The sequence below is a fragment of the Sorex araneus genome, chromosome 4, assembly GCF_027595985.1.
Source record: "Sorex araneus isolate mSorAra2 chromosome 4, mSorAra2.pri, whole genome shotgun sequence".
In the NCBI taxonomy this organism is placed as follows: Eukaryota; Metazoa; Chordata; class Mammalia; order Eulipotyphla; family Soricidae; genus Sorex; species Sorex araneus.
Window position 1 is genome coordinate 144,881,899 of NC_073305.1, and position 18,375 is coordinate 144,900,273.

The following is an 18,375-nucleotide window of genomic DNA, read 5'->3' on the forward strand; positions in this document are numbered from 1 at the left end:
GATGAGTAAGAGTCCAGAAGCCTCAACAAGGATGACCCACAAGTATGATCTCTCCAATAAAGAATTCAGAGATAAAATGCAGAGGATGTTCAACGAGCTCAAAGAAATGGTGGAACAGACATCCAGTAAATTAAAGGAGTACATGAAAGAAACAGTGGAATGGACAGCCAAGAAAATACAGGAAGAAATGAGAGCAGAAATAAGAAAGCTACAAACAAAAGTGTCACTAATAAAGAATTCGGTTGATGAAATTCAGTGGGTGCCTTCAACAGTAGAATGACTACAGCTGAAGAAAGAATCAATGAGCTTGCAGATGAGCTGCAGATAGCAAACAGGCAACAACATACAATGGGAAAAGACCTCAAAATAGCTTTAGAGTGACTCAGAGACCTAGGGGATAAACTCAAGAGAAACAACTTAAGAATCATCAGGGTGCCAGGAGGACAGGGAGGCAACCCCAATGAAAAAGTAACTGTTAAAGATATCATTACTGAGAAGTTCCCAGAGATGGAGAATGCAGGTATTCAGATCCAAGGAGTCCAAAGGGTACCAGCTAAAAGACTCCCTAATAAAAAGACACCAAGACATATCATAATCAGAATGATGGATACCACAGATAGAGACACAATAATGCAAGCAGCAAGGTCAAACAGTAGACTAAAGGGGCTATGGTAAGACAAGAAAAACCCCTACAAGCACAATAAAACTCTACAGAAAGATGGCACAAAACCCCATGACAATAATCTCTCTCAGGGGCTGGATCAATAGCACAGTGGGTAGGGCGTTTGCCTGGCATGTGGCCAACCCGGGTTCAATTCCTAGTATCCCATATGGTCCCCTGAGCACAGCCAGGAGTAATTCCTGAGTGCAAAGCCAGGAGTTACCCCTGTGCTTCACCAGGTGTGACCCAAAAAGCAAAAAAAAAAAAAAAAAAAGAATCTCTCAATGGTCTAAAAGCACCAATTAAGAGACACACAGTGGCAAAATGGATTTAAAAACCAAACCCAACATTCTGCTGCCTACAAGAAACACATCTGAATAGTCAGAGCAAATACAGACTCAAAGTCAAAGAATGGAAAACAATCCTTCAAGCAAATAATTCCCTCAAAAAGGTTGAGATGGCCATACTAGTATCTGACAACATAGATTTCAGGCTGAGAAAGATTAGAAGGGACAGCAAAGGCCATTTTTTAATAATCAAGGGATATGTACAACAGGAAGAAATAACACTTCTAAACATATACGCACCAAATGAGGGACCAGCTAAATACTTAAAACAACAGCTTATAGAGTTCATTCGTAGCACCACAATAGTAGCTGGAGACTTCAACACTGCCTTATCACCACTGGATAGATCAGCAATATTAAAACTCAGCAAGGAAGTACTGGCTTTGAAGGAAGAAATAGAAGAGGGAAGGATAAAAGATGTATACAGGGCCTTCCATAGCCAAAAAATCGAATACACATTCTTTTCCAGTGCACACAGAATATTTTCCAAGATAAACCACGTGCTGGGTCACAAAACATGCCACAATAGAATCAGGAAGATAAAAATTGTATCAACCATCTTTTCACACCATGATGTACTGAAGATAGAAGCTAATGACACACAGACACGAAGAATCAAATCAAACACCTGGAAATTAAAGTCAATGTTGAAAAACAAGTGGGTCAGGGAGGAAATCAAGAAAGAAATCAAAAGGTACCTGGAAACAAATGAGAATGAAAACACGAGCTACCAAACCTGTGGGACATAGCTAAAGCGGTGTTAAGGGGAAAATTTATAGCTCTGCAAGAATTTTTCAGGAAGGAAGAAAGGGCCCACATACATAACTTGACTTCACAGCTCAAGATCTTAGAAAAAGACCAACAAAAAGAGCCCAAATCAGGCACAAGGAAAAAAGTAATAGAACTTAGAGCAAAAATTAATGACATGGAAATCCGCCCCCCCCAAAAAAAAACAATCCAAAAGATCAACGAAACCAGGATCTATTTTTTTTAGAAAATAAACAAGATTGATAAATCACTAGCAAGACTCACAAAGAAAGAGAGACCCCTAATAAGCAGAATGAGAAATGAAAAGGGGGACATCACAACAGAAACCAAAAATATTCAAAAGATCATCAGAGATTACTTTGAAAGTCTGTATGCCACGGAACAAGAGAACCTAGAAGAAATGGATAAATTCCTCGACTCCTATAATCTCCCAAGGGTGAACCAAGAAGACCTGGAGTACCTGAATAGTCCAATTACCATCAAGGAAATTGAAAGTGTAATCAAAAGTCTTCCCCAAAACAAAAAAGCCCAGGTCTAGATGGATTCACTAGCAAATTCTTCCAAACATTTAAAGAGACTTATTGCCAGTTCTTTCCAAGCTTTTCCAGGAAACTGAAGAAACAGAAACCTTCCCAAACAGTTTCTATGACGCATATATTTCCCTAATACCAAAATCAAACAAAGACACCACAAAAATGAAAACTACAGGCCCCTATCCCTGGTGAACATGGATGTGAAAATCCTTAACAAAATATTAGCAAATAGAATCCAACAACTCATCAAAAAGATCTTACTCCACGACCAAGTGGGATTCATCCCAGGAATGCAAGGATAGTTTAACATTCGGAAGTCAATCAACATAACTCATTTATCAATAAAAGAAAAGGTAAAAACCATATGATCATATCAATAGATGCAGAGAAAGCATTTGACAAGATCCAGTACCTGTTTATGATGAAAATTCTTACTAAAATTGGTATTGAAGGAACTTTCCTCAATACAGTCAAAGCCATCTACCACAAGCCTATGGCAAGCATTATCCTCAATGGAGAAAAACTAAGGGTCTTCCCTCTAAGACCAGGGACAAGACAAGGATGCCCACTCTCTCCACTTCTGTTCAATATAATACTGGAAGTACTTGCAATAGCGGTTAGGCAAGTAAAAGATATTAAGGGCATCCAGATTGGAAAGGAAGAAATCAAGCTCTCACTATTCGCAGATGATATGATACTATATTTAGAGAACCCTAAAGCCTTTACCAAGAAGATCCTAGAAACAATAGACTTATATAGTAAACTCACAGGCTATAAAATCAATACCCAAAAGTCCATGGCTTTCCTATATGCAAATAATGAGCGAGAAGAAAGTGATATGAAAGAAGTAGTCCCGTTCACAATCATGCCTCAGAAAATCAAATACCTTGAAATCAGCTTAACAAAGGAGGCAAAAGACCTCTACAAAGAAAACTACAAAACACTACTTCAAAAAATAAAAGAGGACACGATGACATGGAAACACATCCCCTGCTCACAGATTGGGAGAATTAAGATTGTCAAAATGGGATGAACCGAGAGCCGCGGCACGAGAAGCAGAGCCTCCGCGCCTATTAACTGTGATCCTGAGGTCTCCTAACCCATTTTGGCACCAGAGCGGATGCCTGAGCCATGCATTTTGACTGTGAACTGAACTACAACCTCGTGCAGCCCGGGGAGGGATATTTTTCCTCTCCACCCCATTTTTCTGAGCGAAAATGGCGGCAGCGGCAGCAGCCACGCGGTGAGAGCCACCCTCTAAGACCCCTCCACCAGGAGGTAGGACTTCCTTTAGTGACGTAGCCTGTAGGTGGTCCTGGGGGGGGGGCGTTCCTGGCGCGCCTTCCGCCCAGAGATGAACCGAGAGCCGCGGCACGAGAAGCAGAGCCTCCGCGCCTATTGACTGTGATCCAGAGGTCTCCTAACCCATTTGGCACCAGAGCGGATTCTTGCAGCCATCCATTTTGTGAACTGAGCTAAAATATTAGAAACCCAAAACGGCGGCTATCCAGCCGCGCGGACTCAAAGTCTTCACTCTTACCAATGAAGAGAAATTATTAGATGATGCCTATTCAGCAGGCCTGATTGTTGGGGAAAATTTCCAATCAATAATAGTGAGTTCTGTATGGAAATATGAAATGTACTCAATATATATAGAGAATAATGGGAATATCATTAGCTACTTAGATGGGGGGGTGGGAGGAGGGTGTATTGGGGTTCTTGGTGGTGGAACGGGTGCACTGGTGAAGGGATGGTGGTTTAATCAGTGTTTGACTGTGACTTAAACCTGAAAGCTTTGTATTTCTTTTGTTTTCACGGTGGTTCAATAAAATATTTCTTTAAGAAAGAAAAAATTGGAAAAAAAAATCACCTTATTAAACTTACCAAAAAAAAAAAGACAAAAAAAAAAAAGATTGTCAAAATGGCAATACTCCCTAAAGCATTATGTAGATTCAGTGCGACCCCTATAAAGATATCCATGACATTCTTCAAAGAAATTGATCAAACACTCCTGAAATTCATATGGAACAAGCAGCCCCATGAACAGCCAAATAATTCTTGGCGAAAAAAAAAGATGGGAGGCATCACCTTCCCCAACCTCAAACTACTACAAAGTGGTAGTAATTAAAACAGCATGGTATTGGAACAAAGACAGATTTGAAACCAACGGAACACAGTTGAATATCCTTGTACACACCCTCAAATATATGATCATCTAATCTTTGATAAGGGAGCAAGAAATGTGAAATGGAGCAAGGAAAGTCTCATCAACAAATACTGCTGGCAAAATGGACAGCTATATGCAAAAAAATGGGCTCAGACCTCTACTGATACCAGGAACAAAAGTCAGATCAAAATGAATTAAAGACCTCAACATTGGATCAGAATCCATAAGTTACATTGAAGAAAATGTTGGCAAAATCCTCTACAACAATGAAGCTAAAGGTCATCTTCAAAGATGACACGCCACTGACAAGCAAGTGGAAACAGAGATAAACAAATGGGACTATCTTAAAATAAGAAGCTTCTGTATCTCAAAAGAACAGTGACAAGAATATAAATATAGTCTAGAGAATGAGAAAGGATATTTACCCAATACCCATTTGATAAGGGGTTGATATCAAGGATATGCATAGCACTGGTTGGACTCTACAAGAAGAAAACAGCTAATTCCATCAGAAAATGGGGCAACAAAATGAACAGAAACTTTCCTAAAGAAGAAATCCGAATGGCCAAAAAGCACACAAAAAAATCTCTTCACCACTAATCATCAGGGAGATGCAGATCAAAACAATAATGAGATATCATATCATCTCACACTACAGAACCTGGACACATCCAAAAGAACAAAAGCAACCGGTGTTGGCATGGATGTGGGGAGAGAGGGACTCTCCTTCACTGCTGGTGGGAATGCCGACTGGTTCAGCCCTTTTGGAAAACAGTATAGACGTTTTTCAAAAAATTAGAAATTGAGCTCCCATTTGACACAGCAATACCACTTCTGGGAACATATCCCCGAGATGCAAAAAATTACAGTAGACATGATATCTGCACCTGTATGTTTATTGCAGCACTATTTACAATAGGCAGAATCTGGAAAAAACCCGAGTGTCCACGAACAGATGACTGGTTAAAAAAACTTTGGTACATCTATACAATGGAATACTATGCAGCTGTTAGGAAAGATGAAGTCATGAAATTTCCATATAAGTGAATTGACTTGGAGAGTATCATGCTAAGTGAAATGAGTCAGAGAGAGAAGGACAAACAGAATGACTGCACTCACTTGTGGATTATAAAAGTAACATAATGAGAGACTAACTCCCAATGATAGTAGAGATAAGGGCCAGGAGGATGGCTCCACTGCTTGAAAGCCAATTTTATATGCTATGGGAAAAAGCAGCTGAGATATACTCTCTCAGGATGGGAGATGTGTGCTGAAAGTAGACTGTGGACTGAACACGATGACCACTGAGTACCCGTACTGCAAACTATAACACCCAAAAGGAGAGAGAGAGTGAAAGGGAATGTGCTTGCCACAGCGTTGGGGGTGGGGGTCACATTCTGAGGAATACTGAGAACACTGGTTATTGGTGGTGAGAATGGGCAATGGTTCGGAGGGATTGGTTCTCAATCATTGTATGACCAAAATGTAATCATGAAAGTTTGTAAGTCTGTAACTGTAACTCATGGTGATTCATTAAAAATGAAAAAAAAAAACAGGAAAAGCATATTTTTCATATAAATCATTTAAAAATTGCAATAAGGTGTAAACAATCTAAAATTAATGAATACTTTATTTTTCTGTACAAACTTAAGAAAGATGAGAGGAGGCCATTAAGAAGACTAAAATAAAAAACCTTTAAAAAATAAAAATAAAAAACCTTGAATAGGAAAAAAGAAACAAAATATTACATAGCTCCAATTATATCAAATATTTTTGTGGTGACTTTTCTTTTTCATTTTGGTTTCTGGGCCACATTCTGCACTCAGGGATCACTCTTGGCAGAGCTGGGAGTAACCATATAGGGTGTCAGGGATGGAAACTAGGTCAGTCACATGTAAGGCAAAGTAGTTCTACCCCTTATACTATCTCTCCAGCCTCTGTGGCTAGTTTCAGTTATCAGGCTTTGCTCTTACATTTGTGAAAGAAGCAAAAGCTCCCAGAGCTCTTAGTTGGAAAAGTAAACTGAAGCCTTTCATGTGAACAGCATAAATGCTAACAGGAAAGAACAAACTAAATATTGATAAAGCTAAGAAAAGAAGAGATCACAGGAGGGAAACAGTATAGACAGTATTTCAAGTTAAGAGAATGAACTATGCCAAAAAGATAAAAAAATCTATAAATGCTAAACAAACTATTTTGAGAAAGACACTTTACTATAAATCAGGTAGATTTCTTTCATTATCATTCTAACTCATAATTTACAACAACTAGTATTTATCTACTTTTTTTGGTAACCTCCTACTCCACCCCAGACCTACCAGGAGTTGATCCTTGGGCTTGGAGAAAGGGGTGAACTCTGAGCATCACTGGCCATGGTCCTCCCCCAAAAACAAAAAATCATGGTAAGAATATGAAAGAATATTTGCGTGTCTTTTTTTTGGCATTATACCCAGAAGTGCTCAGACTTACTCCTGGCTCTAAGCTTAAGGATCACTCCTGGTGAGCTTGAGGGACTATTTGTGGTACTGGGGATAAAATCCAGGTTAGCTGAGTGCCAGGGCATGCACTCTACCCACTGTACTATTATTCTGGCCCCTAACTAGATTAACTTTTATGTATGCAGGGAACTCCACATCAAGACAATCTGGAGAAATTGTATATAACCCTTTACCAAAAGCCATTCTCTGCTTGATTATCTATGAAAAACCTTGTGTTATCTCTTGAACATGTATCTCTCTCTCTTTATCTCCCCTCATATGTCTCTAAGTAAATTTCTTCAAAAAAATTATTTTGCTTCACTGAGAAAAAGTTAAAGGCAAATTTTTATTAGGTTGCTGAATTATATTCAAACATATAAACTTACTCTCTGTTCCTTTTCCTTCTCTTCTTCCATAGTCTGAAATGCAAGAACATGTGCTTCTTTTAAAGATTTATGTCTCTGCTGATGCTGTTCCTCTAATTTTTCAAGCTCTTGTGTAAGTCGTTGTCGTTCTTGTGTAAACTGAGCTTGCAACTGCTGCAAGGAAGTCTGAGACTGGGAAAGCTGTAGGTCCAGATTCTGCTTCAGCAGGGAAATCTGTCACAGAATGGTACACAACCAAGAATAAAGACAAGGTGAAGGAGAAAACATTTCAAATGCACTAAATGTAGTAAAAGAGTTGTCTTTAAAGAAGAGTATCCATGTAAAATGTTTTATAAGAGATCATAAATATCTAATTCTTACATATTACAATTTTTAAATGATTTTAATAATTATACTAAAAAAGATGTTTTGGTTATTAAGTTGGGTAGATAAAGAATATTGCAGCCCACATTTAGAAACGCAATGAAAGCAGAAGACAGCTAATGTATTTATTGAGTCACAGTTACTTAATGAACATTGTACAAAAAGCTAAACTGCTTGTTTGCAAGGCAGTAATATGAGTAGGAAGACTGTAGATTTACCACCTGTATCAACAGCTCACCACGCTGTGTGAGGAGGCTGAAAAACTTAGTTTGTTTTCAATAGTTCTTGGCATGTAGAATATATTCATTGTTACCTAGGAGTATCTTAACGTAAAAGCAGTAACAACAAAAACCTACTCTTCAGTAAATTCATCAGTTTGTAATTTAGAATTTTTATATATATTGCTTTTAAATTTACATAATTTAAAGGATTTGCAAATTCCCAAGCTCTATGTCATAAATATCTCACAATCCTCTAGATATATCATTAAAATAATGACAGGTGCTTTTTATTCACTAGGAAAAACTGATGTGTCATTATGAAAACCAGCATCACCCTTAATAATCTGCACGGTTTGTGCATGTTTTGAAAAACCAGTTAAGCACTTTTTAACAATAAAAGCATATGACACACCAGCAAATGTATATATATATATTCATATGAAAGCAGTCAGTCCATTTCTAGTATTATATACAGAAAATTTATAATTGGATACTAGGTAACTCAATCATAATTTTTATGTAAGTCTGGTTAGGAAAAAATTAGCAGAACCAAATGAAAATAATTTGTCAGAGTATTCCTCAATGCAATTTTCAATTTTATTTTAATATTCAAGTATAACAGCGCCATAGTCAACAAAGCTAATGAAAAATGTAAATTTTAAGTGAATTTTTAAAAACGGGAGTAGCTTCTTTAGAATGAAAGGCAGGTACAGGCTGCCTCACGTATCTCACAATGAGAGATACTTGGGGAAGAAAAAGAACGGGTGGAGAATCACCAGTAATACAAAATAAGGAAGAGAAATAAGAAGACAGAAAAGGTCAGACAAGCAATATGTCTGGAAAACACCAGGACAGAGTGATGCACTACAGTGACTGTAAGGTCGATGACTAGTAGTGTGGGAGTTTTGAGTAAAGTTATAAAGAAGGATCGGTTGTAAAAGTTAGTAGATACTTTTATGGAGACAGTCAAGCTCTGCTGAACAATGATATAACAGACACAGATGCTATGTCTATTTTAATGAACTTACAAAGGTGTGGCCCTACTTATTAAAAACGACACAAAAATCTACTTAAATTTGACACAAGCATAAACTTCAGAGGTTATTTTATGTCTAGAGTTATTTTATGTCTGGGCTAAAGTAGAACTGCAAAAACCCTCACTCCAGGCAACTGCAACTTCCCCAATTTCACCTCTGAATTTCATTCTCTAAGCACCACCCATAACTCAGAGAACGAAACTGTGAAGTGTGAGACTGCAGGAGAATATCATAGGAATGGCTAGGTCATACTTCTCAAGCATAAGATCTAAGACAAATCATACCATGACAATACTCACCACCTTATGCAGAGAAAATCAGGATGAAATAAATTACTATTCAGAAAAACACAGAAAGAAAAAAGAATACTAAAAAAATAAAAGGCAACATGAATGTGTTTGTGAATACTGATATCACCGGATAAGCCATTGCCTTCTCAGCTGGCTGGTTTTTGAAGCAGAGAAGGAACCACCCACTCTCTTCTTATACTGGATGCTAGACCCAGCCTCAGCATGAGAACACACAGTGATTGCTTCTGGTTTTAACTTGCTGGGGGCACCGGAACGATAGCACAACAGGTAGGGCATTTGCGGCCAATCAGTTTCAACCCCTGGCATCCCATATGGTTCACAGAGTACTACCATTTTGTAGTAATTATTGAGTGCAGAGCCAGGAGTAACCCTGAGTATTGCTGGATAAGAACCCGCTCCCCACAAAAAAAACCAAAACCTTGCTAGGAAATATAGGACTCATGGGGAAAAGACTATGTGCCATATGTAATGTAAATACTGTCAAAGTGATTAGTTGGTCCTTGGTAAAGTGGGTACTAGAATCTACCCAACATTCTTTCTAGTCATCAGACTGCCTATGACCACCCAAAGAGAAAAAGCATGTTCTGTCCGACTGCACAAATGTCCCCTATGGGCTGCAGTGGTCTGGGTCCACCTCCAGCGAAATGTGCATTTTGGTTAGTAAGAAGCCAATCAGTTCACAGCAGTGTATGTTATTTTACCTTGAAGGAATTCCAGATTAGCATGTTGCATTTTGGAATATTTAATTTTTATATGTATGTCAAGAAAATATAAAATATATTTGGAAAGATATGAACACTATAATACTGATACAATGAGCTTATGTGTTTGTATTCTTAACTATAAAAGCATACCAAAATAAAATTAAAGCAACCTAAGATCATTGGATTCATGCTCAAGGCTATACTACAAGTTATATACAGAAATTTTTTAATATATAATGCAGTAAAAACTATTTCATTTTTCACTGTATCATTGTATCACTGTCATCCCATTGCTCATTGATTTGCTCGAGCGGGCACCAGTAATATCTCCATTGTGAGACTTGTTGTTACTGTTTTTGGCATATCAAATATCCACAAATAGCTTCCCAGGCTCTGCCATGTGGGCGGGATACTCTCAGTAGCTTGCCGGGCTCTCAGAAAGGAATGGAGGAATCGAACCCGGGTCAGTGGCATGCAAGGCAAATGCCCTACCTGCTGTGCTATCGCTCCATCCCATAATCACATTATTTTATTTAATTCTTACAAAATGGTTCTGTAGGACTGAGGTAAAAGAAAGATTTTTCACTTCAAAGGAAAAACAAAATTAGCAGCTATTTTTTTTTCTATATTTACTATATAGTTACTTTGGCTGCATTTAATCCTTTTTGGGATTGTGTTTAGATAATAATTTGCATTACCGCAGACTGAAAATATTCAGGTCTTAAAAGTTTTTTAGAAGTCAGTCTTTATTCAACATGAAGACCACAAGCACTTTAAAAGACAAAAGTAATGACTAAAGCAATGTAAAATCAACTAATAGTTTTTAGCTATAATTTAAGCACTTGAGCTTATTAGACTTTAATGAAATACATGCTAATATGAAACTTCATTAACTCAAAACTTAAGTAGTTTGGACTACTTGTTTGGACTTTTATTTATTTATTTATTTGCTTTTTGGGTCATACCCAGCAATTCTCAGGGGTTACTCCCAGTTCTGTGCTCCTGGAGGTGCTTACGAGACCATATGAGATGCCGGGAATTGAACCCAGGTCGGCCACATGCAAGGCAAACTGCCCTACCTGCTGTACTATCACTCTGGCTCTGGTTGGACTTTTATTACAAAATTATAGTTATTTGTTGCTTAAATGAAAAACAGATTGTGCCAGATTTATCAAACAGTATATGCTATTGTTTCAAGTATTTGTCATAATTCTTAAAGTTTGTTAATTTAAAAAAATAGAGGATTCAAACTTTGGGAAATATTAATTCTCACGTAAAAAAAATCCTTAGCACAATTTAGCATACTCTTTGTCTTTTTTGGGGTCATAACCAGAAACGTTTCACAACTAACTGGTGCTCTGGTTTTGGTCTTGGCAGTGCTCAGGGGACAATATTCAAAGCTGGGGTTTAAATCTGGTCTTTCTGCATACAAAGCAAACATTTCTTTGTTTGCTTTGTATGCAGAAGTACACTGGGCTTCCCTCCAACCCTCGTCGCAATTTAGACATAAATTAGGTAATATTTTCTACTAATCAATAAGTACCAGATAATTTCCAAACTATTTAATTTATGATTTGAGGGCCATACCAACCTCTGAACTGAGGGGTCACTGAGTACAGTGCTTGGTACAGAGTATTGAACTGGAATCCACTGCATGCATGGAAAGCACTGTAACCCTTGTATTATCTCTATGACCCTATTTTATTTTATTTTTGGTTTGAGGCCTTTACCTAGTGGTGGTTAGGGCTCACTCCTAGCTCTGAGCTCAAAAATCACTCCTGATAATACTTGGGGAGCCACACAGGGTGATGGGAATCACACCTGAATCTGCCAAGTGCAAAGCAAGCATCCAACTGCTTGTACTAGCTCTCCAGTTCCTCTAGTCCTCATTTAAAGGGAAAGGTGTTTCGGAGATGGCTCAACGGACTAGAGCACGTGATTATAATACACAGAGTCCCAGATTCAATCACCAGTAAAGCATGACCTCCTGCATACCATATGGTATAGCACGGGAAACCCCCAGTACTGCAAGAGTGGGCCCCTCTCAAAAGAAGAGCAATGATTTTTAAAAATAAACTGTATGGGAGTAACTGTTACTAAAGAACAACAACAAAACAACAACAACAACAATAACAACAAAACTCTACCACATAAATTAGTCTTTTTGGAAAAAGAAAGTATCAAACACAATTTTTTATAAAAATTTCATTAAAAGACTAAAATTAATACACTCCCTATAGATCAGTTTTACAAGAATTCTATAACTCCAACGGTGTTTGTAGAAGAACTCCCTCAAAATAGGAACAGAAACATTAATTTGTGTTACTGAATGCGATTAACATGTGAATATGGGGCATATCATTAACCATGAGCAACCTACAAACCACCTTTGGTTGTTCATGCATTGTTGGTGCTCCCTCCCATACCCATTGCCAATATCACAATCTTGGTTCAGAAATGAATGTATAAAGCACACAAATATTTGTTCTCATAGCAAAGTTATTTCTTGAGAGAGTAAATGTAATCTATGGTTCTCAAACCTAGCTGTCTCATTAGATAGATCTGCAGTGAGTCCTGTAGACTATCCTTTGCAGGTAAATTCCTTTTTTGATCTTTTTTTTTTTTTTTTGCTTTTTGGGTCACACTTGGCGATGCACAGTGGTTACTCCTGGCTTTGCACTCAGGAATTACTCCTGGCGGTACTCAGGGGACCATATGGGATGCTGGGAATCAAACCCAGGTCGGCCGCGTGCAAGGCATACGCCCTACCAGCTGTGCTATCACTCCAGACCCCCTTTTTTGATCTTGATGCTTGTAATACCCTACCTGTATCTGAAATATAGCAAGAAATACATGCTCAAGGGAGAACACGGGCTTGAACAGCAAGGATAGTTTAATACTTGCAAGTCAATCAGCATAATGTAACATAGCAATTAAAGAAAAAACCAAAACCATATAATCATATCAATAGATGCAGAGAAAGCATCTGACAAGATCCAGCACCCGTTCATGACAAAAAAAAAAAACCACTCTCAACGAAATGGGAATTGAAGGAGCTTTCCTCAGTATAGTCAAAGCCATTTACCACAAGCCCACAGCAAGTATTATTCTCACTAGGAAGAAACTAAAAGCCTTCCCTCTAAGATCAGGGACAAGACAAGGTTGCCCACTCTAAGCCACTTCTATTCAATATAACACTGGAAGTTCCTGCCATAGCAGTAAGGCAAGAAAAAGATATCAAGGGCACCCAGATAGAAAAGGCAAGCTAGCACTAGTTGCAGATGACATGATACTATACTTAGAAAAATCCTAAAAACTCTACGAAAAAACTCCTAGAAACAATAGACCATGGGTATTCTTATAGGGAGGGACTGCACTGAATCTGCATAATTTAGGGAGTATTGGCATCTTGACCATGTTAATCCTCTTGTTCTATGAACAGGGGATGTGTTTCCATTTGTTCACGGCCTCTTTTATTTTTTATTTTTAAGCAATGTTTTCTAGTTTTCTTTGTATTGGTCTTTCACCACTTTTGTTACTTTGCTCCTAAGTACCCAACTTTCTGAGGCACAGTTGTGAATTTGATTTTTTTTGAAATTTCTCTGTCTTCAATTTTATTGTTTTTAGTACAGAAACATGACCAGCTGGTCATGTAATGACATTCAGAGATGACCGCTGGACTAGATCTGTTACCGACTGGATTCCACGGGACGTCAGAAGACCTTGTGGCCGCCCACCAACTAGATGGTCAGATTTCTTCGTCAAATCCCTGAATGAACGATTTGAGGCTCTTCCTGTTCCTGGAGCAAGCAGAGATATCATTGGGCTGCACTAGCTCTCGACAGGGACAAATGGAGACATTACTGGCGCCCGCTCCAGCAAATCGAAGATCAATGGGACTACAAGTGATACAAGTACAGAAAAGCCTTGGGGTTTTGTGTTGATTTTCTATATGAGTGCCACTTTTCTATATAAGTCTATTGTTTTTAAGAGCTTTTCCGTAGAGTACTTAGTGCTTTCTAATTAGGAACCATGTCTTCCATAAATAGTGAGAGCTTGACATATTCTTTCCCTATCTGGATGTCCTAACTATCTCTTTCTTGACTAATTGCAATGGAAAGAACTCTCAATAAGATACTGAATAATGGTGGTAAGGTGGGAAGCCTTATTTTGTGCCTGACTTTAGAGGGAACTCTTTCAGTTTTACCCACTGAGTATAGTTTGTTGTGGGTTTGTGGTAAATGGCTTTAACTATGCTGAGAAAAGTTCCTTCAAATCTCATTTTATTGAGAGTTTTTATCAAGAATGGGTACTGGATCTCATTAAATCATATGATTTTTATTTGGAGAAAAGGATTTTCTATTTGATTATTCTATAGCTGTCTAGATTTTTGTCATGTTTTTATATATACAAGCCATTTTTATTTTTTACTTTATCTGCTTTTTATACACAACTCTTTTCTTTAGAGGGAGTGGCAGTTTGACTCTGCGTTCAGATATCACTCCTAGTCTAGCAAAAAGAGTGCTAGGGATTAAACTAGGGCTCCCACATGTAAGGCAAGTGCTTAAATCCCTGTTCTATCTCTGCAGCCCCCATACAATATTCTTTATATATGAGACACATAGTAACTTCTTCAGAATTCAATAAAGTTATAAAAATCTGATGGATTTGTGTGGGGGATAGGGGGAAAGGGCCCCAATACTCAGGGCCATTCCTGGTTCTGAGTTCAGGGGCTACACTTGGATTGGTGTTAAGGAACCACACAATGCTAGGATTCAAACTAGGATCCCCTGCCCATAGTTGCACGGTACACAAGCACACTGACCTTTATAACATCTATTGGATCCCTGAGGGATTTTGAAGTACAATTTTTTAAATCTATTTTACCTTTCTCAGAGAACTATTAAAAGTTAACCTAAAATGTATTCCATGTAATTATGGATTAGATTTTTCAATCTTTAAGGTATTATAAAACAAAAATCTGTATGTTATTCAGAAATCCAGTACTAACTTGATAAACTATACTATCATGGCATTTCAACTCTTAAGAATTCTCAAGTTTAGGAGCTACAGACATAGTACAGTAAGTAATCTGCTTGCCTTGCACGTGGGGGACTCAGATTTGATTCCTGACACCATATACAGTCCCCCAGCAATGCCAGAACAGATTCCTTACTGCAGAGTCAGGAGTAAACCAGCAATTCTGGGTCTGGCTCAACATTTTCAAAAAATTAAAAAATAACAAATTCTATAATTTATATTTATAACAAATATAATTCAGTATCTAGATATAAACTCATAAGATCACTACCTCTTTCAGTTCTATCAATATATCATTGCTGGATATAGGAATATCTAAAATAAAAGACAAGTCCCTAAGCTGTTTTCTTGGGTGACTTACAACACAGACTTAGCTATGATAATCAACAAAGACACAAGTAGTGCTATTAGGTGGTGATATCACTACTGATTAGTAAAGAAATGAGTTATTTTGTTGTTAAAAAAATTTATTAGAGAATGACTTTAATTCAAGAAACATCACAAATGTAGAGTGATATAAGTTAAACAAGACAGTAGGACAAGAAATACATTTCAAAATAGGAAGTTCACAACAAATTTGTGCTTAAAAGAGTTACTAATAGTGAATGAGTGGTAGTAAAAGATCTTTAGAAAGAACTGACATTTAAACTGGGAATCAAGGAAGCAGCCAATTAAAAAGTAAAATAATCTTGAGGGGAGAATGTCTCAGGGAAAGAGTGTAGAAGCAAATTATCAGCTTGCACTAAATCTTTTATTTTTACTCTACTTTCAAATTTCCTTTTTATTTTAATTTTTTAATTGAATCACTGTGAGATACAGTTACAAAGCTTTCATGTTTGAGTTTCAGTCATACAATAATCAAACACCCTCCATCAGCGCACATTTTCCATTACCAGTGTCCCTAGTATGCCCCCATCCCTCTCCCAACCCTCCCCGTGCCTCTACAGCAGACTATTTCTCCCATACTCTCTCCCTACTTTGGGAAATCATGGATTGCAATACAGATACTGAGAGGCTATCAAGTTTGGTCCTTTATCTACTTTTGGCTCACAACTCCCACCCCGAATGATCCCTCCAACCATCGTTGACTTAGTGATCCCTTCTCTATTTCAGCTGCCTTCTCCTTCAGCTCATGAGACAGACTTCCAACTATGGAGCAATATTCCTGTCCCTTGTGTCTACTCTTGTATTATGTCTCGTATTGGGTGTCAGTCTCGTATTATGTTATTTTATATTCCACAAATGAGTGCATTCTATCTCTGTCCCTCTCTTTCTGACTCATTTCACTTAGCATGATACTCTCCATGACCATAAACTTATAAGCAAATTTAATGACTTCATCTTTCCTAACAGCTGCATGGTATTCCATTGTGTAGATGTACCAAAGTTTATTTTTTTTAATGTTTTTTAATTTTAATTTTTTTTCTCCCTCTGGGAGAAATTAGCAAGCTACTGAGAGTTTCCTGCCCATATGGGAGAGCCTCGCAAGCTTCCCATGGTATATCCACATGCCAAAGCCAGTAACAAGCTGGATCTCATTTCCCTGACCCTGAAAGAGCCTCCAATGTGGCATCATTGGGAAGGCCAAGTGGAGAGAGGCTTCTAAAATCTCAGAGATAGGACAAATGAAGAGGTTACTGAGACCGCTCGAGAAATTCGATGATGAATGGGATTTCGTGATTCGTGATTTTTTTATTAGTGGGTTTTATTAGGGGGTTCAGTTTCCCTCCCCACCCCGAGCAGAACCCCCAGCAGAAAAAGACCTCTGGAACCCAGCCATAGCCCTGCTCAAGGCCCCTCTCCACACATTTGGCCGAGTCTCACCCAGGAAGGAACCAGCAGAGGAACCCAGGTGTACGGGACCCGAGGCTGAGATCTCCAAGCCTGCTAGGATTGGGACTGGGCCTCCTCCACCGAGACCCCCCCATCTTCCAGTAGAGCTTGGCAGCCACACCCACAGACTGCCACCGGTGCTATGTAATCCCATCAGTGGCCAAGTCCCAAAGACTATAAAATAATACTCCCGAAAGTACATGGCCACATTCGAGGCCGTGTGACCTCTTAAAGCTTACTTCTCCCTCTCAGAGAACCTGGAAGGTACCGAGAGCATCCTGCCACACAGTAGGCCTGGCAAGCTCTCCATGGCATATTCAATATGCTAAATACAGTAACAATGATGGGTCTCATTCCCCTTACCCTGAAAGAGTCTCCAATGCGGCACCGCTGGGAAGAACGAGTAAAGAGAGGCTGCTAAAATCTCAGGGCTAGGACGAATGGAGATGTTACTGGTGCCCACTCGAGCAAATTGATGATCGATGATCGATGGGATTACAGTGATAACAGTGATTATTGAATCACCCTGAGGTACAGTTACTAACTTATGAACTTTCGTGTTTACATTTCAGTCATACAAAGATCGTTTACCCATCCCTCCACCAGTGCCTATTCTCCTCCACCAATGTTCCCATTATCCCTCCCACCACCCCCACCCTATCCTCCACCACCCCACCCCGCCTCTGCAGCAGGGCATTCCCTTTTGTTCTCTCTCCTTTTGGGTGTTGTGGTTTGCAACAGAGGTGTTGAGTGGCCACCGTGTTCGGTCTATAGTCTGCTTTTGGTGCGCATCTTTCAACCTGAACAGGTCCTCCCAACATCCTTTACTTGGTGTTCCCTTCTCTATCTCAGCTGCCTTTTCCTCCAGTGTGTGAGGTCAGTTTCCAAGCCGTGGAGCAGACCTCCTGGTCCTTATTTCTACTACTCTTGGGTGTTGGTCTCCCATTCGGTTACTTAATATTCCACAGATGAGTGCAATCTTTCAACGTCTGTCACTCTCTTTCTGACTCATTTCACTTAACATGATACTTTCCATGTTGATCCACTTATATGCAAATTTCATGACTTCATCTTTTCTAACAGCTGCATAGTATTCTATTGTGTAGATGTACCAAAGTTTCTTTAACCAGTCATCTGTTTTTGGGCACTTAGGTTTTTTCCAGATTTTGGCTATTGTAAACAGTTGCACTAAATCTTGAGGTAGAGGCTGGAGAGACAGTACAGCTGTTAAAGCACTTCTTTTGTATGCAACCAATCCAGGTTGGATCCCCAGCATCCCACTCCTGAGTACCACCAGGGGTGATCCCTGAGCACAGAACGAGGAGTGTGCCTTGAGTCCTGCCAGGTTGGCTAAAACAAAAACAAAAACTAAGGTAGATATGACTGGGTGTACATTTATGTATGTGTTTTGGGGGTGTGGGTAAGGGGATTTTCATGAGGCTGGTAGGAAACTGAAGACAGTCACTTGCAGTACCTAGATGGCTAAAAGTTTTATCAGGCAGTAAAGAAATCAGAGTAAGAGCCCTA

At 38.8% G+C, this 18,375-nt stretch overlaps 1 protein-coding gene across 12 annotated transcripts in view; it reads right to left on the reverse strand.

The window, feature by feature from the left end:
- FAM184A (family with sequence similarity 184 member A) overlaps positions 1 to 18,375 on the reverse strand; it is a 138,125-nt gene that overhangs the window by 25,239 nt on the left and 94,511 nt on the right. For all 12 annotated transcript variants that reach the window (XR_008629751.1, XM_055134783.1, XM_055134778.1 and 9 more), the window contains one exon: positions 7,340 to 7,552. Coding sequence is in view for 11 of the 12 variants with exons in the window: in XM_055134783.1 (XP_054990758.1) it covers positions 7,340 to 7,552 (213 nt within the window). In the remaining variant the exon portion in view is untranslated. The remainder of the gene's footprint in view (positions 1 to 7,339; positions 7,553 to 18,375) is intronic.